This window comes from Anomaloglossus baeobatrachus, chromosome 1 (genome assembly GCF_048569485.1).
Source record: "Anomaloglossus baeobatrachus isolate aAnoBae1 chromosome 1, aAnoBae1.hap1, whole genome shotgun sequence".
In the NCBI taxonomy this organism is placed as follows: Eukaryota; Metazoa; Chordata; class Amphibia; order Anura; family Aromobatidae; genus Anomaloglossus; species Anomaloglossus baeobatrachus.
Genome location: NC_134353.1, coordinates 730,128,087 through 730,150,566, shown reverse-complemented (window position 1 = coordinate 730,150,566; position 22,480 = coordinate 730,128,087). Strand labels below are relative to the sequence as shown.

The window sequence follows — 22,480 nt, the reverse complement described above, 5'->3', positions numbered from 1 at the left end:
CAGGGGTATTACAGGGGCAGTACTGGAGAGTGACAGCAGAGTATAGAGGGGTATGACAGGGGCAGTACTGGAGAGTGACAGCAGAGTATAGAGGGATATGACAGGGGCAGTACTGGAGAATGAGAGCAGAGTATAGAGGGGTATTACAGGGGCAGTACTGGAGAGTGAGAGCAGAGTATAGAGGGGTATTACAGGGGCAGTACTGGAGAGTGAGAGCAGAGTATAGAGGGGTATGACAGGGGCAGTACTGGAGAGTGACAGCAGAGTATAGAGGGGTATGACAGGGGCAGTACTGGAGAGTGAGAGCAGAGTATAGAGGGGTATGACAGGGGCAGTACTGGAGAGTGACAGCAGAGTATAGAGGGGTATGACAGGGGCAGTACTGGAGAGTGACAGCAGAGTATAGGGGGGTATGACAGGGGCAGTACTGGAGAGTGACAGCAGAGTATAGAGGGGTATTACAGGGACAGTACTGGAGAGTGACAGCAGAGTATAGAGGGGTATTACAGGGGCAGTACTGGAGAGTGAGAGCAGAGTATAGAGGGGTATGACAGGGGCAGTACTGGAGAGTGAGAGCAGAGTATAGAGGGGTATGACAGGGGCAGTACTGGAGAGTGACAGCAGAGTATAGAGGGGTATTACAGGGGCAGTACTGGAGAGTGACAGCAGAGTATAGAGGGGTATGACAGGGGCAGTACTGGAGAATGAGAGCAGAGTATAGAGGGGTATTACAGGGGCAGTACTGGAGAGTGAGAGCAGAGTATAGAGGGGTATTACAGGGGCAGTACTGGAGAGTGAGAGCAGAGTATAGAGGGGTATTACAGGGGCAGTACTGGAGAGTGAGAGCAGAGTATAGAGGGGTATTACAGGGGCAGTACTGGAGAGTGACAGCAGAGTATAGAGGGGTATGACGGGCAGTACTGGAGAGTGACAGCAGAGTATAGAGGGGTATGACAGGGGCAGTACTGGAGAGTGAGAGCAGAGTATAGGGGAGTATGATGGGTAGTACTGGATAGTGAGAGCAGAGTATAGGGGGGTATGATGGGCAGTACTGGAGAGTGAGAGCAGAGGATAGAGGGGTATGACAGGGGCAGTACCAGCAGAGTATAGAGGGGTATTACAGGGGCAGTACTGGAGAGTGACAGCAGAGTATAGAGGGGTATGACAGGGGCAGTACTGGAGAATGAGAGCAGAGTATAGAGGGGTATTACAGGGGCAGTACTGGAGAGTGAGAGCAGAGTATAGAGGGGTATTACAGGGGCAGTACTGGAGAGTGAGAGCAGAGTATAGAGGGGTATTACAGGGGCAGTACTGGAGAGTGAGAGCAGAGTATAGAGGGGTATGACAGGGGCAGTACTGGAGAGTGAGAGCAGAGTATAGAGGGGTATGACAGGGGCAGTACTGGAGATTGACAGCAGAGTATAGAGGGGTATGACAGGGGCAGTACTGGAGAGTGACAACAGAGTATAGAGGGGTATGACAGGGACAGTACTGGGGTATGAGAGCAGAGTATAGAGGGGTATGACAGGGGCAGTACTGGAGAGTGACAGCAGAGTATAGGGGGGGTATCACGGGCAGTACTGGAGAGTGACAGCAGAGTATAGAGGGGTATGACAGGGGCAGTACTGGGGTATGAGAGCAGAGTATAGAGGGGTATGACAGGGGCAGTACTGGGGTATGAGAGCAGAATATAGAGGGGTATGACAGGGGCAGTACTGGAGAGTGACAGCAGAGTATAGGGGGGTATGACAGGGGCAATATTGGAGAGTGACAGCAGAGTATAGGGGGATATGACAGGGGCAGTACTGGAGAGTGACAGCAGAGTATAGGGGGGTATGACAGGGGCAGTACTGGAGAGTGACAGCACAGTATAGGGGGGGTATGACAGGGGCAGTACTGGAGAGTGACAGCAGAGTATAGGGGTGGGTATCACGGGCAGTACTGGAGAGTGACAGCAGAGTATAGAGGGGTATGACAGGGACAGTACTGGGGTATGAGAGCAGAGTATAGAGGGGTATGACAGGGGCAGTACTGGGGTATGAGAGCAGAGTATAGAGGGGTATGACAGGGGCAGTACTGGGGTATGAGAGCAGAGTATAGAGGGGTATGACAGGGGCAGTACTGGGGTATGAGAGCAGAGTATAGAGGGGTATGACAGGGGCAGTACTGGGGTATGAGAGCAGAGTATAGGGGGGGTATGACGAGGGCAGTACTGGTGAGTGACAGCAGAGTATAGGGGGATATAGCAGGGGCAGTACTGGAGAGTGTGAGAGCAGAGTATAAGGGGGGTATGACGGGTAGTACTGGAGTATGACAGGGGCAGTACTGGAGAGTGACAGCAGAGTATAGGGGGGTATGACAGGGGCAGTACTGGGGTATGAGAGCTGAGTATGGGGGGGTATGATGGGGCAGTACTGGAGAGTGAGAGCAGAGTATAGAGGGGTATGACAGGGGCAGTAGTGGGGTATGAGAGCAGAGTATAGAGGGGTATGACAGGGGCAGTACTGGGGTATGAGAGCAGAGTATAGGGGGATATGACAGGGGCAGTACTGGAGAGTGACAGCAGAGTATAGAGGGGTATGACAGGGGCAGTACTGGAGAGTGACAGCAGAGTATAGAGGGGTATGACAGGGGCAGTACTGGAGAGTGACAGCAGAGTATAGAGGGGTATGACAGGGGCAGTACTGGAGAGTGACAGCAGAGTATAGAGGGGTATGACAGGGGCAGTACTGGAGAGTGACAGCAGAGTATAGAGGGGTATGACAGGGGCAGTACTGGAGAGTGACAGCAGAGTATAGAGGGGTATGACAGGGGCAGTACTGGAGAGTGAGAGCAGAGTATAGAGGGGTATGACAGGGGCAGTACTGGGGTATGAGAGCTGAGTATGGGGGGGTATGTTGGGGCAGTACTGGGGTATGAGGGGTATGACTGCAGAGTATAGAGGGGTATGACAGGGGCAGTACTGGGGTATGAGAGCAGAGTATAGAGGGGTATGACAGGGGCAGTACTGGGGTATGAGGGGTATGACTGCAGAGTATACGGTACGGGATCCCTCTGAGTTGTATACTGTTCTATGTAATCGGATGTGTTGTATCCTATGATTTCATCACTCTGCATTGTGTATCATACTATAGGTACTGCAGCACTTCCCCATGCGGTGTTGCATACTGTTATGTATAATACGATATTTTATCCCGCGACGTGGTATACGTTTCTGTTGATTCTCCTTGGGTGTTCTTGGGCTCTTGGTGTCTTTCAGGAGCCTTATTGGTGCGGTGATGTAGTGATAGTTGCTGGCAGGTCACTGAGTGTTTGTTTAGCAGGTTTGGTGATCCACGTCAGCGATGTTGTCGTGTACTCTGGTTACTTCCCCTTCTAGGAGCACGTTGTGTAGCCCAGAGCGGTCGTCGTCAGTGTGCGATGACGTTCTCTGGAGGAAAGAAGAACCAGATCACATGCTGAGGAGGCCATGTGCTCCTCTAATGTGTATGGAGGTAGATTATATATGGGGATTTTTTTTGACCCTGACAGGATAGAATGATTCCTGGATGTTCAGTTACTGGGATGCCCATCTGTCATCTGTGTGGCCATGTGGCTTCATTTGCTTCTTTCAGCCTGACCACAGATGACATGCTGGGTACCGTTCTTCGAGGTCAAGGCTATTTGTAGCCAATGCAGCGTATAGGAGAGGACATTAGCAGTGAACCCCCACTCTTAACTCCGAGTTACCAATATCAGCATTTATCACCTACAATAGAACTGCTAATGCCTGAAATAAAGGACACAGCAGATAATAGACATTACTCTATAATTCCTGCTTCCATTCATTAGAGATAATGGCCACACATCTATTCTTGTATAGTAAGGCAGCCCGCAGCATTGATGCCTACATTATTATTTATAGAGCACCAATGATTGCTTGTTGCTGTACATGAGCTCTCCAGAAGTATTTGGACAGTGACACAAGTTCTGGCATTTTAAAGGGAACCTGTCAGGTGGAATATGCACCCAGAGCCACGAGCAGTTCTGGGTGCATACAACTAATCCGTGCCTAACTGTCCCAGTATGTAAAAAGTATTTCTAAAGATCTTTTACCATATGCTAATGAGCGAGGTCACTAGTACCCTGGGCGTTAGTTCCCCGGCCAGTTGCCTCCATTAGCATGTTAGTACGCCCCTGTGGGTGTGCTATCATGCTAATGAACACGCAGCGTTACAGGATGATCTCACTCACCTCTCTGCCACCCGACGGGGGATTTTGGCTCAGTGCACATGATCCCATGACTTTGAGTCATGCGCACTATGAAGCCGGGTGTACGCGTCCTGGCTTCAAAATGAAGTAGTGCGAAATGACCCAAACTCCGGGGTCATGTGCACTGAGCCGGAATCCGGCGGCGATGGCGGCGGACAGGTGAGTGAGATTATCCACTGACGCTGCACAAACATTAGCATGATTGCACACCCACAGGGAAGTACTAACATGCTAATGGGGGTTACTGGCCGGGGAACTAACACCCAGGGGACTAGTGCCCTGTGCTTATTAGCATATGGTAAAAAAATGATTTTTCTAAAGATCTCTTTATCTATGCTACTATATACATGGACGGTTAGGCAGGGAATAGCAATATACACCCAGAACTGATCGTGGTTCAGGGTGCATATTACACCTGACAGGTTCCCTTTAACTGTTTACCAAAACATATTCCAGATACAGTAATAAGGGTCTCTGCTTAAATTTAAGGGGATTCACATCCTAATTGGAGTAAAAGTTTAGAATTTACAGCTCTTTAATATGTAGCTGCCTATTTTTATGGGACTAAATGTAAAAGGAAAATTATCTCATAAGCTCATTAATGGGCTGCATGGACTATTCTTAATGCATCAACAACTAAGCAGATAAAAGGTCTGGAGCTGATTCCAGCTGTGGCATTTGCATGTGGAAGCTGTTGCTGTGAACCCACAACATGCGGTGAAGGGAGTGCTCAATGGAAGAGAAAAAAATAAGAAAACCATCCCGAGAGATGGCAGAAATGTTAGCAGTAACCAAATCAACAGTTCAGTGTTTTCTGCTAAAAAAAAAAAAAAAAGCATGCTGGAAGCTTGGAACTGAAAAAATCCTGGACGTCTTCCACGGAAGGCAACACCGGTGTATGAATGCAGAATGCTTTCCATAGGAAAGGAAAACTCCTTCACAACATCCACCCAAGTGTAGGACTCTCCAGGAAGTAGGTGTTTCAGTATCTAAGTCTACCATAAAGAGAAGACTTCATGACAGCAAATACAGAGGATTCACCTCAAGGTGCAAACCATGAATCGGCCACAAAAATAGAAAAACGTCTAAAGAAGCCACCCAGGTGTTGAAAACAGTCTTTGAATAAATGAAACTAAGATCACCCTGTACCAGAATGATGGGAAGAAGATAGAATGGAGGAGGCTTGGAACGGCTCATGATCAAAAGCTCACCACATCCTCTGTAACACATGGTGGAGGCAGTGTGATAACATAAGCATGCATGGCTTCCAGTGGCACCGGGTCACTATTGTTTATTGATGATGTGACTGAAGACAGAAGCAGCCTGATGAATTCTGAAGTGTACAAGGCTAGAATTTCTGCTCAGATTCAAGCAAATGCAGCAAGGTTAATTAGACAACACTTCACAGGACAGAGGCAAAGAGGAATATTCTGCAATGGCCGAGTCAATCACCAGATCTCAAACCCATCGAGCATGCATTTCACATAAGACCCACAAACAAATAACAACTGAAGTCAGCTGCGGTAAAGGCGGCAAAGCATCACAGAGGAGGAAATCCAGCGTTTGGTGACATTCATGGCTTCCAGACTTCAGCAGTCATTGCCTGCAAATGAATTTCAACAAAGTATTAAAAATGAACATTTTATTTATGGTAAAGCAAATTTGTCCATTTACTTTTGAGCCCCTGAAATGAGGCTTTGTAGAAAAATGGTTACAACTCTAAGGCTAGTTTCACAATTGCGTTCAGCGGAGTCCGTCACTATAGAGAATAGCGCAGTCCGTTAACGCACTGCGCTATTCTCCATAGACTTGTATGGATGACGCACTGTAACGCAAGTGTCAGCGTTGCATCCGCCGGACGACGCAGCGTCGTTATTTTGACGCTGCGTCGGGCGGAAGGAACGCAGCATGTAACCTTTTTTTGTGCAGCGGAATCCTTTTAGATTTCACTGCGCATGCTCTCTCTGGCTCCCTCCACCCGTATCCAGGGTACACATCGGGTAACCAAGGAACCCTGGTTACGTGTGCCGGGAGCCCAACACTTCCCTGCTCGGCTCTGCCCCCTCCCCGCACTCCGTATGTATACACACACACAATCGCTCGCACGCACACACACACACACACAATCGCACGCACACACACACACACTCTCACACTCACTCACCTGTCCCCCAGCGATGCAGTCCCCGCGGCACTGACGTCCTCAGCCATGGCCCTGCTCGGCTCCACCCACCGCACTCCGCCCCCCGCTCCCGCCCCCCGCACACATTGTCGGCGACCGAACGACCAGTTGATCACGGCCGGCTACTGTGAGTGATCAGCTGATCACCCGGCGGCCGGCTACTGTGAGTGATCGGCTGATCACCCGGCGGCCAGCTACTGTGACTGATCGGCTGATCACCCGGCGGCCGGCTACTGTGACTGATCGGCTGATCACCCGGCGGCCGGCTACTGTGACTGATCGGCTGATCACCCGGCGGCCGGCTACTGTGACTGATCGGCTGATCACCCGGCGGCCGGCTACTGTGACTGATCGGCTGATCACCCGGCGGCCGGCTACTGTGACTGATCGGCTGATCACCCGGCGGCCGGCTACTGTGACTGATCGGCTGATCACCCGGCGGCCGGCTACTGTGACTGATCGGCTGATCACCTGGCGGCCGGCTACTGTGACTGATCGGCTGATCACCCGGCGGCCGGCTACTGTGACTGATCGGCTGATCACCCGGCGGCCGGCTACTGTGACTGATCGGCTGATCACCCGGCGGCCGGCTACTGTGACTGATCGGCTGATCACCCGGCGGCCGGCTACTGTGACTGATCGGCTGATCACCCGGCGGCCGGCTACTGTGACTGATCGGCTGATCACCCGGCGGCCGGCTACTGTGACTGATCGGCTGATCACCCGGCGGCCGGCTACTGTGACTGATCGGCTGATCACCCGGCGGCCGGCTACTGTGACTGATCGGCTGATCACCCGGCGGCCGGCTACTGTGACTGATCGGCTGATCACCCGGCGGCCGGCTACTGTGACTGATCGGCTGATCACCCGGCGGCCGGCTACTGTGACTGATCGGCTGATCACCCGGCGGCCGGCTACTGTGACTGATCGGCTGATCACCCGGCGGCCGGCTACTGTGACTGATCGGCTGATCACCCGGCGGCCGGCTACTGTGACTGATCGGCTGATCACCCGGCGGCCGGCTACTGTGACTGATCGGCTGATCACCCGGCGGCCGGCTACTGTGACTGATCGGCTGATCACCCGGCGGCCGGCTACTGTGACTGATCGGCTGATCACCCGGCGGCCGGCTACTGTGACTGATCGGCTGATCACCCGGCGGCCGGCTACTGTGACTGATCGGCTGATCACCCGGCGGCCGGCTACTGTGACTGATCGGCTGATCACCCGGCGGCCGGCTACTGTGACTGATCGGCTGATCACCCGGCGGCCGGCTACTGTGACTGATCGGCTGATCACCCGGCGGCCGGCTACTGTGACTGATCGGCTGATCACCCGGCGGCCGGCTACTGTGACTGATCGGCTGATCACCCGGCGGCCGGCTACTGTGACTGATCGGCTGATCACCCGGCGGCCGGCTACTGTGACTGATCGGCTGATCACCCGGCGGCCGGCTACTGTGACTGATCGGCTGATCACCCGGCGGCCGGCTACTGTGACTGATCGGCTGATCACCCGGCGGCCGGCTACTGTGACTGATCGGCTGATCATCCGGCGGCCGGCTACTGTGAGCGAGCGGCTGATCACCCGGCGGCCGGCTACTGTTAGCGATCGGCTGATCACCCGGTGGCGGACTACTGTTAGCGATCAGCTGATCGTTCACAATAGTCTGCCGACGGTAAAACTGTAAAAAAAAACAAAAAACAAAACGAATTGTGTTGTTTTGCAGCATCCGTTGCATCCGTTGTGCCACTATATGCAACACATCCGTTGCATCCGTCACACAACGCAATGCAACGGATGCCGTTCAACGCAAGTGTGAAACTAGCCTTAAACGTTTTCACAGGATATTTTTGTTTAACCCCTTTAATGAGGACCAGCCAGCAGGATTTTGCAAAATGAAGTAAAGGCAGTGCCATACTGGCACTAAGCACCTGAATCCAGGCAGACCTGTTATAGAAAGATCTGATGTTTGGTTGCAGGAATATATTCAAAGTTGCAGGAATGCACTGCGCTTTCACAGGTGCAATGGAATCGGGCGTTTATGGGTCGGGTCCTCGGGGTTTATTCCTCCCCCCAGCTTCCTCTATGATGTGCCCCCTTTTCTTTATTTGAGGTACTCGCCGCGCCACCTTTGCTGTTGTTGGCAGCACATGCACAGTGATTCTATCATCATTAAAATGGTGCCGGTGTTCGCGCATGTGCGTGCCATTATCTCTGGCACCATTTTATTGAAGACACTGCAGTGACTATTGTGAGTGAAAGGGGCGCATGCGCAAATGTGAAAAAAAAAAAAAAATCTGCACACGCACCGATGCCTCTCATAGTCTTCCCCTCAGTGTGTTCAATAAAATGGCGCTGGAGATCGTTTTATACACATGCGTAGACTCCTGCTCCATGTTAATGAAAACAGAATCACAATGTCAATGTTCATGCGCCACCGCCAACAACGGCAATGGCAGCGCAGCATGAGATTCAAATAAAAGGGAGCACTTCATAGAGTAGAGGTCTCAAACACGTGGCCCGCAGTTCGCATGTGGCCCCTGAGGCTGCTTTTTGCATCCCGCAGACCCCGTGACGATTGCAGCTCTATGCCGATAGCCGGCGTCGGAAGGCAGGGTTTTATAGTATAGTTGAATCATTTGCGGTGCCGCGCAGAGGAGCTGTCTGCACTACACCAATAGATGACGAGGCCATTCAGATGCAAGGAGGTGATATCGCTGTATGATGTCACCTCCTTGCATCTGATTGGCGGCGGCAGCCATTAGTATAGTGCTCACGGCTCCTCTGCGCGGCAACGCAAATTATTCAACTGCACTATAAAACCCTGGTTGCCTGCGCCAACTCCCAGCATAGAGCTGCGATCGTCACGAGGTCTGCGGCCGCAAACAGCAGGTATGTGCCCACAATCAGGACCCTCTGTGCCCTGGACGCGGCGGGTTCTGACTGCGGGGCCGCGAGTCTCATCCGCAGGAGAATACAGGAGACCGTAGCTGCTTGTGCTCACGATCTGGGTTTGGGCCGCTGCGGGCTCCTCGCTGTATTCTCATTACGGAGGACACTGAAAGCAGCACCGCAGGTCAGTGTTTGCTGCTGGCCGCACACGCACCAGTGGATGGGATTTCTAGAAATCCCATCCACTCTGCTTGTAATGTACAACTCGGCACTCTGGACGCAGCTGAAACATGCTGCCTCCAAAATGCTGCAAACACTGATCAGCATGCAGCCCTGAGGGAATGGAGGAAAGGTGAGAAGAATTTTTTTTTTGCGTTTGTGAAGAGCGGCATAATAGGGAACAAGGATGGGCACAATACTACTGGGCAAAACACTGCAAGGATGGGCAGAATACTGCAAGGGTGGGCACAGTACTACTGGGTAGAATGCTACAAGGATGGGCACAATACTACTGGGCACAATACTACAAGGATGGGCACAATACTACAAGGATGGGCCCAATACTACAAGGATGTGCAGAATACTACAGGGTACAAGGGTGAGCATAATACTACAGGGCAGAAGTATGGACAATACTACAGGGATGGGCACATTACTATAGGGCACAAGGAGGGGAGACATTACTACAGGGGACAAGATGGGGACATTGCTACAGATGACAAGGATGGGGGACATTACTACAGGACACAAGGATGTGCATATTATACAGGACACAAGGGGGGACATTACTACAAAATGTTGGCTAAGATGATTGTATGATGCTGCTAAGGCTGGGTCCACACTGGGCACTAGTGCGATGCTCGAATAACACTCGGCTTGCGCTGGCAGCACAGCAGGAGCCGAGTGTCATGCTAGTATCCCTGTGACTGTGGTCCAACTGTGCGAGCGGACCTCAGCTGCAGGGGGCGGCTTGGCTCTCAGGAGGGGCGGGCCGGTGCTGCGGAGGGGACAGCTGGCGCTGTGGAGGAGAGGGAGAGATTTCTCTCCCTCTCTCCTCCGCAGCCGGTAATTGCGATTCTTGCTCTGCACTCGCGGAACACCGGTGTTCTTCGAGTGCAGTGAGATTTTTCTCTCGCCCCATTCACTTGAGAAAAGAGTCTCGCATTACACCCACAGCATGCTGCGATTGTTTTCTCGGTCCGATTATTTATATATATATATATATATATATATATAACTAAACAAACAAGTGCAGGTTTGTTCTAATCATGTAAAAAATGTTCAAAATAGTGATCCAAAGATGTATAGTAAAAAACATGGAATCATTAAAAATGTCTTTGTCCTGCACAGAATGCGGCCCGTCTCAATTTTTTTTTCTATGTGCATACACCCAGCTGAGTTTGAGACCCCTGTCATAGAGGAAGCTGAATGAGGCATAGACGCCGAGGACCCGCCCCACAAATGCCCGCTTCCGTTGCACCTATCAAAGTGCAGGGCATTCCTGCAACCAAACATCGGATCTTTCTGTAACAGGTCTGCCTGGATTCAGGTACTTGATGCCAGTATAGCACTGCCTTTACCTCACATGCAAAAATCCTGGTGGTTGGTCGTCTTTAAACCTGAAACATAAACTGCATCTCAGTTAAAGGGAATCTGTCGCCAGATGTTTGCCACCTAATCTGAGAGCAACATAACGCAGGGGGAGAGACCCTGATTACAGCGATGTATCACTTACTGGGCTGCTTAGTGTAGTTATGATAATCTACTGCTGAATAAACAGTGATTTTATCATTTGAGGACTACTTGGCGTGCTGCAGGTAGTCCAGCATATTCATGAGCTCTGTATAACTGCTAGTGTATTTAAATTTTGTATTTATTTTGGTTGCTCTGTAACCCCTTCACCCCCGGCCGATTTTCTATTTTTCGTTTTTTTGGGGGGTTTTTGCTCCCCTTCTTGTGAGAGCCGTAACCATTTTATTTTTCCATCAATCTTGCCATATGAGCGCTTGTTTTTTGCAGGATGAGTTGTACTTTTAAATGTAATAAGTTTTACCATATAGGGTACTGAAAAATGGCAAAAAATTCCAAGTGCGTTAAAATTGCAAAAAAAGTGCGATTGCATGATTGTTTTTTAAATATTTTATTCAATTTTATTTATCATATGGTAAAACTGGTGTCGGTGTGAGGCCTCAGGTCGGTACAACTTCGACACCAAACATATATGGGTTTACTGTTATCTAATAGGTAAAAAAATCTGAAGTTTGGCCAAAAAAGAGTGCAAAAAGTGCGCCACTTTTCCGCGCCCCGTAGCGTTCTCATTTTTTGAGATCTATGGCTCAGTGGCATCTTATTTTTTGCATCTCGAGCTGACGTTTTTAATGGCCCCATTGTTACGCAGATGCTACGTTTTGATCACCTGTTATTGCATTCTGCGCAAAATTTGTGGAGAACAAAAACGTAATTTTGGTGTTTGGATTTTTTGCCGCTACGCCGTTTACTGATCACATTAATTGATTTTATATTTTGATAGATCGGGCATTTCTAAACGCAGCGATACCAAATACAGCTCTGGCAAAAATTAAGAGACCACTGCAAAATTGTCAGTTTTTCTGATTTTTCTCTTTATAGCAGGAGTGGGGAACCTTTTTTCTGCCGAGGGCCATTTGGAAATTTCTACCAACCTTCGGGGGCCGCACAAAACTATCAACTTGAAACTTACCCTGCTATATGTGGTCAAACGACTCACTGTGGCGGCTGGAGCTTCTACTCGTGCACCTGTAATATTAGGCGATATTGATCTTGTTTGCTTTTCACAACTGCTTTTCCAGGTTTGTGTTGGCTGGGAATGCTGTACATACATCACATGGGAGGGTTGGGAGGAACATTGATCACTGTAGAGGCTGGGGGGCATAGACATGACTAGGGAGGCTGGGGGCATAGACATCAAAGAAGATGCTGAGGGCAAATACATCACTTGGGAGGACTATATATCATTGAAAAGCTGTGGGACATAGACATGGCTGTGGGCATAGACATCACTGGGGGGTACATGCATCACTGGGGGTACATACAGTCATATGAAAAAGTTTGGGCACCCCTATTAATGTTAACCTTTTTTCTTTTATAACAATTTGGGTTTTTGCAACAGCTATTTCAGTTTCATATATGTAATAACTGATGGACTCAGTAATATTTCTGGATTGAAATGAGCTTTATTGTACTAACAGAAAATGTGAAATCCGCATTTAAACAAAATTTGACCGGTGCAAAAGTATGGGCACCCTTGTTCCTCTGCATGAATGCCTGAGTAGATTTGGAGCGGTGTATTGGATCATTGTCTTGCTGAAATATCCATCCCCTGCGTAACTTCAACACTGATTCTTGCACATTATTGTCAAGAATCTGCTGATACTGAGTTGAATCCATGCGACCCTCAACTTTAACAAGATTCTCGGTGCCGGCATTGGCCACACAGCCCCAAAGCATGATGGAATCTCCACCAAATTTTACTGTGGGTAGCAAGTGCTTTTCTTGGAATGCCGTGTTTTTTTGCCTCCATGCATAACGCCTTTTTGTATGACCAAACAACTCAATCTTTGTTTCATCAGTCGACAGGACCTTCTTCCAAAATGTAACTGGCTTGTCCAAATGTGCTTCTGCATACCTCAGGCGACTCTGTTTGGGGCGTGCTTGCAGAAACTGCTTCTTTCGCATCACTCTCCCATACAGCTTCTCCTTGTGCAAAGTGTGCTGTATTGTTGAGCGATACACATTGACACCATCTGCAGCAAGATGATGCTGCAGGTCTTTGGAGGTGGTCTGTGGATTGTCCTTGACTGTTCTCACCATTCTTCTTCTCTGCCTTTCTGATATTTTTCTTGGCCTTCCACTTCTGGGCTTAACAAGAACTGTACCTGTGTTCTTCCATTTCCTTACTATGTTCCTCACAGTGGAAACTGACAGTTTAAATCTCTGGGAAAACTTTTTGTATCCTTCCCCTGAACAGCTATGTTGAATAATCTTTGTTTTCAGATCATTTGAGAGTTGTTTTGAGGAGCCCATGATGCCACACTTCATAGGAGATTCAAATAGGAGAACAACTTGCAAGTGGCCACCTTAAATACCTTTTCTCATGATTGGATACACCTGCCTACGAAGTTCAAAGCTCAATGAGGTTACAAAACCAATTTAGTGCTTTAGTAAGTCAGTAAAAAGTAGTTAGGAGTGTTCAAAACAAGAAAAGAAAATTGATAAGGGTGCCCATACTTATGCACCTGCCAAATTTAGTTTAAATGCGGATTGCACAATTTCTGTTAGAACAATAAATTCTAATAAAGTACTCCAGTGGTTATCCTGAGTGGTGGCTCTGCTGCATGAAATACCTGAGTGGTGGCTGTGCTGTTTCGACTGCTGGAGTGGCATCTTTATTAGCTCGTCTCTTGATTGGCAGCTGCTCAAGGTCTCGGGAATGTATTTGAGAAGGTAAATCTATATTTAACACTGTACATTTCTGTTTTCATCTTCATGTAAGAATCCCTTCTCCGAGCCTCACTTGAGAGCCTTTGTATAAGGATGGTGGGCACGTAATGCTACAATTCCACTGCAATAACTGTTGGAGGGGAAATGTAAAGCCAGACAAATGTTATCTGATGGAAAAGTGTGGGTAACGAGATAGAATTGCCTGATGGTAAAATGAATAAATATCTTCACAATGCTTTATTTTTGAGACATATGTGGTATGTGATAACATGATAGGGATACATAGCCTATTTTTCTGTGATCCAGTAACTAGCTATAAACACACATTTGCATGGGAGATGCTCGTTCTTTTAAAGCCCCATTACAGGGTTTTTTTTTCTTTATTTTCCCATTGGAATGGTGCTTTAAATCTAAATTCCCTGCCCCCGTCTTATACTAACCGTCTGGCGTCTTCATCTTCTACTTCCTGTCGATCTCGGGAAGTTTGTTACCTGCCGGATGCCCTAGTGTTTTCGTGGAGTGCGCTGGAGGTCACAACTCAATAAAAGTCTATGAGAGCCTCATTCTGGCCTACTTCTGGCTGTCATAGACTTGCATTGAGCGCTTGTGAAGTAACTTCGGACTTTCGGCCACTCAGAAGTTACGGGCACAAGATGCCACCATGGGAACAGAGCAACCTTGAAAAAATGTGAACCAGCTATATAGTGGGTACAGAAAGTATTCAGACCCCTTTAAATTTTTCACTCTTAGTTTCATTGCAGCCATTTGGTAATTAAAAAAAAAATCACATTTTTTTTCTCGTGTACACTCTGCACCCCATCTTGACAAAAGTAAAACAGTAATGTTTACATTTTTGCAAATTTATTAAAGAAGAAAAACTGAAATATCACATGGTCATAAATATTCAGACCCTTTGCTCAGACCCTCATATTTAAATCACATGCTGTCCATTTCCTTGTGATCCTCCTTGAGATTGTTCTATTCCTTCATTGGAGTCCAGCTGTTTTTAATTAAACTGATAGGACTTGTTTTGGAAAGACGCACACCTGTTTATATAAGACCTCACAGCTCATAGTGCATGTTAGACCAAATGAGAATCATGAGGTCAAAGGAACTGCCCAAGGAGCTCAGAGACAGAATTGTGGCAAGGCACAGATCTGGCCAAGGTTACAAAAGAATTTCTGCACTACTCAAGGTTCCTAAAAGCACAGTGGCCTCCATAATCCTTAAATGGAAGAAGTTTGGGATCTGGCCGTTTTGCAAAAAAAACACACATGAAGGACTCCCAGACTATGAGAAATAAGATTCTCTGGTCTGATGAGACGAAGATAGAACTTTTTAGTGATAATTGTGTTGTGTGGAGAAAACCAGGCACTGATCATCACCTGCTCAATACAATCCCAACAGTGAAACATGGTGGTGGCAGCATCATGCTATGGTGATGTTTTGCAGCTTTAGGAACAGGACGACTGGTTTCAATTGAAGGAAAGATGAATGCGGCCAAATACAGAGAGATCCTGGAAGAAAACCTCTTCCAGAGTGCTCTGGACCTCAGACTTGGCCGAAGGTTCACCTTCCAACAAGACAATAATCCTAAGCACACAGCTAAAATAACAAAGGAGTGGCTTCAGAACAACTCTGTGACCATTCCTGACTGGCCCAGCCAGAGCCCTGACCTAAACCCAATTGAGCATCTCCGGAGAGACCTAAAAATGGCGTCCACCAACATTCACCATCCAACCTGACGGAACTGGAGAGGATCTGCAGGAAGAATGGCAGAGGATCCCCAAATCCAGGAGTGATAAACTTTTTTGCATCATTCCCAAGAAGACTCATGGCTGTACTAGCTTAAAAGGGGCTTCTAGTCAATACTGAGCAAAGGGTCTGAATATTAATGACCATGTGATATTTCAATTTTTCTTGTTTAATAAATTTGCAAACATTTCTACATTTCTGTTTTTTTCTGACAATATGGGGAGAAGAGTGTACATTAATGAGAAAAAAAAAATAAACTTTTTTGAATTTACCAAATGGCTGCAATGAAACAAAGAGTGACAAATCTAAAGGGGTCTGAATACTTTCCGTACCCATTGTAAGTATATAAGAAAGGGCAGGGGACTTAGATGAAAAGGGACAAGGGACTTAAGTTTAAAGTACCACTCCAGCGCTGGTGCTTTAAGCATTATGGAAAACTGTTAGTCTTCATATACCTGCGTTCTATTCCTTTCCGATTCTGTTTTTCTGAAATCCCCCCCCTCCCCCCCCCCCCCAAAAAAAACCAAACAAACAAGGGTTTAGGTTTTTATGCACCAAACAAACCCTAGATCTCTGCAGGATTTACCGACCATTACCTGTGTGGTGGTGTCCCAACAGCTGATCTTGGTGGTTGTTTCTGAACATTGACATTTAAGCCTTTAAAAAAATGCAAATCTAGAACTCAGCTTTACCTTATAGACCATGTCCACTTTAAGGCTATGTGCACGCAGCGTTTTTTTTGCGGCGTTTTTGCGCTTTTCGGGTGCGTTGGGATCAAAACTGCATGACTTTGCCTCCCCAGCAAAGTCTATGACTTTGAATAGGACACCTTATACATGGAAAATAGGGGTGCATTATGCATAGAGGTGTATGGGGCTGCATAATACAATATGGTTTATGGGGCTGCATTATAATACATATAGGACTACGGGGGCTACATTATATTATATGGAGTACTATGGAGGCTATCTTATACATGGACTACGGGCATGCATTATAAAACATGGAGGACTATGTGGTGCAGTATAATATATGGAGTACTATGGGGTGAATTGTAATACATAAAGAACTATGGGAAATGCATTATACATGGAGGACTATGGAAGAACATTCTAATATATGAAGGGTTATGTGGGACCCGCTATACTATATGGAAGGCTATGTGGAGGCCATTATAGTATTTGGAGAACTATATATGAGGGGGGACAAAAATACAAGCACGGGATGGGAATGTTTTGTGCTGAGGGAAAAAGGCTCTTTCCCTCTGCAGACAAGCTTTCCCATGCTCTGCAATACATCTCTCAGCACCCAGCTTTCCCATGCTCTGCAATACATCTCTCAGCACCCAGCTTTCCCATGCTCTGCAATACATCTCTCAGCACCCAGCTTTCCCATGCTCTGCAATACATCTCTCAGCACCCAGCTTTCCCATGCTCTGATATGGGAAAGCTGGGTGCTGAGGGAAAGATGTATAGCAGAGCATGGGGAAACTGGATGCTGAGGACAATATGGATATCAGAACATAGGAAAGCTGGGTGCTGATAGAGGGATTTCAGAGCTGATGGTAAGAGCCAAGTGTCAGCATCATTATACTGTACCCTGAGTGTCAGTGTCATTATCCCGTACCCCAAGCGTCTGTGTACGTGGAGGGGAGGGCCCAGGTCCAAACTTTGCACTGGGGCCCATCAAACTTTAGTTACGCCACTGAGACATGCATTACTGCTATGAAAAATATGCAGAAATTGAGGTACTTAGCATACCTTTTACATGTTTTTCCTAGCAGTAATGCATGTGTACCATATATTCCCATATTCATTGAGCTAAAAATGAAGGCATTGGTGAGTGTGTAATTGCTGCTTGCCTTGCTTTCATGCATCGATGTCCCTCTCCTGCCTACTGCCTACTACTGATGAGATGGTCAACAAACGCTCATGAGTGACGTTCTCTGCCCAAATCCAGTGAAAAAAAAAAAAAAAAAGTCTTTAGTGGTTAAGGCACCCATACCCGATAGTTGTCGTCTGAAGGGTTATTTGATGAGCGGCTATCTCTCTTGATTCTCAAACTTTCCTTCCTTTGGTATCTGAGAGAGTCACTGCCAGACTCTTCTATCAGCGGCTTATATCAGTGCCAAACAAAAGGATAGGTTATTGAAATTCAGCAGGCCTGATACTTCATTTCACCAATATTATCTTTTGGGGCAAATCAGGAGACCCCCACTTACATATTGGCAGGTTCAAGCAACTTTAGGATGAGGTCTATAAGGGCCTTTCGTGATTCACCATTCCCACTGAGCTCCTATCAACTATGGTGCTTGTCTGGAAGACACAACTAATGAATTTCTTCAACAGCCCATTGTTTGGGTCCAGTGGTTCTTTTAGCTGTAGGAGAAATTGGGAATTGTCTGGGCCTTTCAGCAGCTTAACCCCCTTAGTTTATAGGAGTATCTACGTAATAAGCATGTGCGAGCACCACCGCTATAAACAGTGATGGACGGGTGGTCGAACTTCCTCATTAGTCATACACTGGACTTTATGACCCTTGCACTTGTGATTGGTGGGGTTCCCATTAGTTAGACCCACAATGATCATACATTATATTTATGCTTTTGGATGGGTGATATGTTCTTGGGAAAAGCCTTTTAGGGATCATTTGCAAGAAGGAAGAGTCCAAAACTCTGCATTTTATTCTGCTATCTAAAAGCTGTTAAATAATGTAAAAATATAATAATCTAGTAACCTTCTTAAACCCCTGCATTAAAAAGAAAAGTAGAGGTGCAGTGTTGGGGTCACGTTCAGGCTTTGGACCCAATGAGTCCCTCTGTCCAATACGACCTGCACTACAGGTGATGTACGCTAGTTGTGTCCTGTGTATTGCATTGGGGCCCATGTCTATGCATGCTGGTAATACCTGGCTAAGGCGTACTTTTTGTTTCTGTGTAAACCTCTAGTTCACTAGTTTTTCCTTGCCTTCTGACTTCCCTTTTTGTTTCCTAATATAGGAGTCACCTTGAAGCAGCTGGCCATGAGTGTGCGCTCCGAGATGCAGCTGGACTTCAGAGCCCATTGGAGGTAGCAAAGCTGATTTCCCACAGGAGGTTTAGTGCCGGACTGGCTATCCACATGTACAAAGCCGGAAGATTTTTTCTTGGTAACAAGTTTGTAGTTTTAAAAGGCGTTTTCTTTAGAGATCTTTTAAGATTTGAGATTGAAGGGGTTCTCTAGTGAAAAGAAGGATCACCTATCCACAGAAAAGGTCATATGTTGATTGTGGGGTCCGACTGGAGGGATCTGCATATTGACAGTAGGGGACTTTTCATCCCTGACTGGGCACTTTTATGCTTGTTATTGTGAAGTAGCAGTGCACATACTCACCCGCCACTGCCTTCTGTTCTGCAGATCCCTGTAAGTCCCAATGGTCGTACCACCACTGGTCAATAAGCTATGATCTATCCTTTAGAGTGGTGCTAACTTGTTTTCACTGGACAACCTCTTTATGTTTATTTTACTAGGTTTGAAAAAGAAAAGCAAAAACCAGGTATGTATATGTAGTCGTAAGTCTACTTTATGACCCCTCTCTCTTAGTTCATGTGGGGAAATATTAAGGTTTAGTGGTTCTGCTGTCTAATAGACTGAGGTTTTCAGGCCAACAGATGACTGAGCCGGAAAATGGCCAATATTTCTCACTGCTAGATATATGCGTTATGTGCACTCTAATATTAAACGTCACTTAAAATTAATTTTTAGAATAAAGAAATTTTTCCAATTAAACAAATTTAAATTGGAAAGAAACACGAGGCCTTAAAAATAGATAAAACATAGTTCCTCAATATACTCATTTTTTCCTTTCTGTTGTCTCAATTGGCTACAAAATGTAGAAAGAAAATATATATTTTTTTTATGCTTTTCCTTCTTGCTATGTGATGTTTTACTGTAATATAACTGGCTGCAGTAGGAGCCTCTCCCCACTGTTTGTTGTGGGACAGGCAGATTTTGAAACCCAAACTCGTTAGGTAAGCTTCTTCGCCCTTTGGGTTTTTTCACTTGTTTTCAGCCCCACTCCATTTTCCAGCACCACGTAACAGCTTTTGTTACCTGAAATATCACTGTGTTCCAGAATTCAGTTCTCAATACAAGTCTATAGGACTAAAAACAAGGAGTCTTATCCTGAATCCTCATAGACTTGCATTGCAAAGATTTTAGAAATCGTCCTCCGTTTCATACAGTAGCCATTGTGAGCTTTGGCCGTTCACAGCTACTGTGGTGCTGTAACAGGGCTGAAAACTGGTGAAGACGGCTACCGGTTAGTGCGTCCAGGCCTAGGTGCAGGCGGATGTCCTGGCTTAGAGTGTATAACATAAGGACATGGCACACATCCTGGAACCCTGATTTAGCAGGAGGAGCCCCGGGGCTTTAGTGTGCGGTGGCCATAAGAAAAGGCAGCAAGGACCTACGGGGGAGACTGATCAGCAGAGGTGAGTAATAATTGATTAACCTTTTTCCGCCCCTCTACAGTTCAACAAAATGGTGGCCAATTTGCACAGAGAGTATTACAAAAAATCTACAGTCTCGTAAATACAGATTTTTGTAGAATTCAATTCCACTGGAATAAATCCTCCTGACTCTAGTTGATACGTTTGGCCACATTACTCTAGTTCCTACACTAACACTGCACTAGAAAATATTGAGGCTCACACACTTTTATTGCCGTGATAAAGGGGCTGTCCATGTTTTGTGGCTATGTATATATGTGTATATAATGTACAGTACAGACCAACGGTTTGGACACACCTTCTCATTCAGAGAGTTTTCTTTATTTTCATGACTCTGAAAATTGTAGATTCATATTGAAGGCATCAAAACTATGAATTAACACATGTGGAATGAAATACTTAACAGAAAAAGTGTGAAACAACTGAAAATATGTGTTATATTCTAGGTTCTTCAAAGTAGCCACCTTTTGCTTTGATTACTGCTTTGCACACTCTTGGCATTTTCTTGATTAGCTTCAAGAGGTAGTCACCGAAAATGGTTTTCACTTCACAGGTGTGCCCTGTCAGGTTTAATAAGTGGGATTTCTTGCCTTATAAATGGGGTTGGGACCATCAGTTGTGTTGTGCAGAAGTCTGGTGGATACACAGCTGATAATCCTACTGAATAGACTTATAATTTGTATTATGGCAAGAAAAAAAGCAGCGAAGTAAAGAAAAACGAGTGGCCATCATTAATTTAAGAAATGAAGGTCAGTCAGTCTGAAAAATTGGGAAAACTTTGAAAGTGTCCCCAAGTGCAGTGGCAAAAACCATCAGACGCTAGAAAGAAACTGGCTCACATGAGGACCACCCCACGAAAGGAAGACCAAGAGTCACCTCTGCTGCGGAGGATAAGTTTATCCGAGTCACCAGCCTCAGAAATCGCAGGTTAAAAGCAGCTCAGATTAGAGACCAGGTCAATGCCACACAGAGTTCTAGCAGCAGACACCTCTCTCTAGAGCAACTGTTAAGAGGAGACTTTGTGCAGCAGGCCTTCATGGTAAAATAGCTGCTAGGAAACCACTGCCAAGGACAGGCAACAAGCAGAAGAGACTTGTTTGGGTTAAAGAACACAAGGAATGGACATTAGACCAGTGGAAATCTGTGCTTTGGTCTGATGAGCCCAAATTTGAGATCTTTGGATCCAACCACCGTGTCTTTGTGCGACACAGAAAAGGTGAACGGATTGACTCTCTACATGCCTGGTTTCCACCGTGAAGCATGGAGGAGGTGGTGTGACTGTGTGGGGGTGCTTTGCTGGTGACACTGTTGGGGATTTATTCAAAATTGAAGGCATACAGAACCAGCATGGCTACCACAGCATCTTACAGTGGCATGCTATTCCATCTGGTTTGCGTTTAGTTGGACCATCATTTATTTTTCAACAGGACAATGACCCCAAACACACCTCCAGGCAGTGTAAGGGCTATTTGACTAAGAAGGAGAGTGGTGGAGTGCTACGCCAGATGACCTTGCCTCCACAGTCACCAGACCTGAACCCAATCAAGATGGTTTGGGTTGAGCTGGACCGCAGAGTGAAGGCAAAAGGGCCAACAAGTGCTAAGCATCTCTGGGAACTCCTTCAAGACTGTTGGAAGACCATTTTCGGTGACTACCTCTTGAAGCTGATCAAGAGAATGCCAAGAGTGTGCAAAGCAGTAATCAAAGCAAAAGGTGGCTACTTTGAAGAACCTAAAATATAAGACATATTTTCAGTTGTTTCACACTTTTTTTGTTAAGTATTTTATTCCACATGTGTTAATTCATAGATTTGATGCCTTCAATGTGATTCTACAATTTTCAGAGTCATGAAAAGAAAGAAAACTCTTTGAATGAGCAGGTGTGTCCAAACGTTTGGTCTACACTGAGTGTATGTATGTATATATGTGTGTATGTATGTATATATATATATATATATATATATATACATGTATGTATTTGGGGCTACAAATATTTTGTGGAATTGGTGTTTCTGTCTGCACCGCTTTGCTTTTACAGGCTGGCTGTTTCCCTTCATATTGTGGTCTGTAGTTCTAAATCAGCTGTTAGTAACTCAGAAAAGCCATATACAAGCATTATAAACTTCCTGTCTGACCGTCATAGCGGGCTGGCTGATGGATTCTCAGTTAACTCATTCTGTAGCCAGCAACAGACAGCAGAACACAAACTCACAACATTCTTTAATGAAATACAGTTGCAAAAATAATTTTAACCACAATTCCATGCGCTTACGTAAAAAAAAATATAAACAAAAAAACCCCCAAAAAACCCCTTGTAATGAAGGCCTCTCCAATGCTGATCATTCGGAAATGACCAGGGTGCGGACAGGAAACTCTCAGAAGATGGGGAGTATAATGGGCTAATGCAGTAGTCTGGCTAGAAGTGTTCCT

At 46.5% G+C, this 22,480-nt stretch overlaps 1 protein-coding gene across 2 annotated transcripts in view; it reads left to right on the top strand.

The window, feature by feature from the left end:
• GLT1D1 (glycosyltransferase 1 domain containing 1) overlaps window positions 1-22,480 on the top strand; it is a 223,612-nt gene that overhangs the window by 63,856 nt on the left and 137,276 nt on the right. For both annotated transcript variants that reach the window (XM_075322373.1, XM_075322381.1), the window contains exon 2: window positions 18,561-18,709. In XM_075322373.1, coding sequence (XP_075178488.1) covers window positions 18,561-18,709 — 149 coding nt within the window. The remainder of the gene's footprint in view (window positions 1-18,560; window positions 18,710-22,480) is intronic.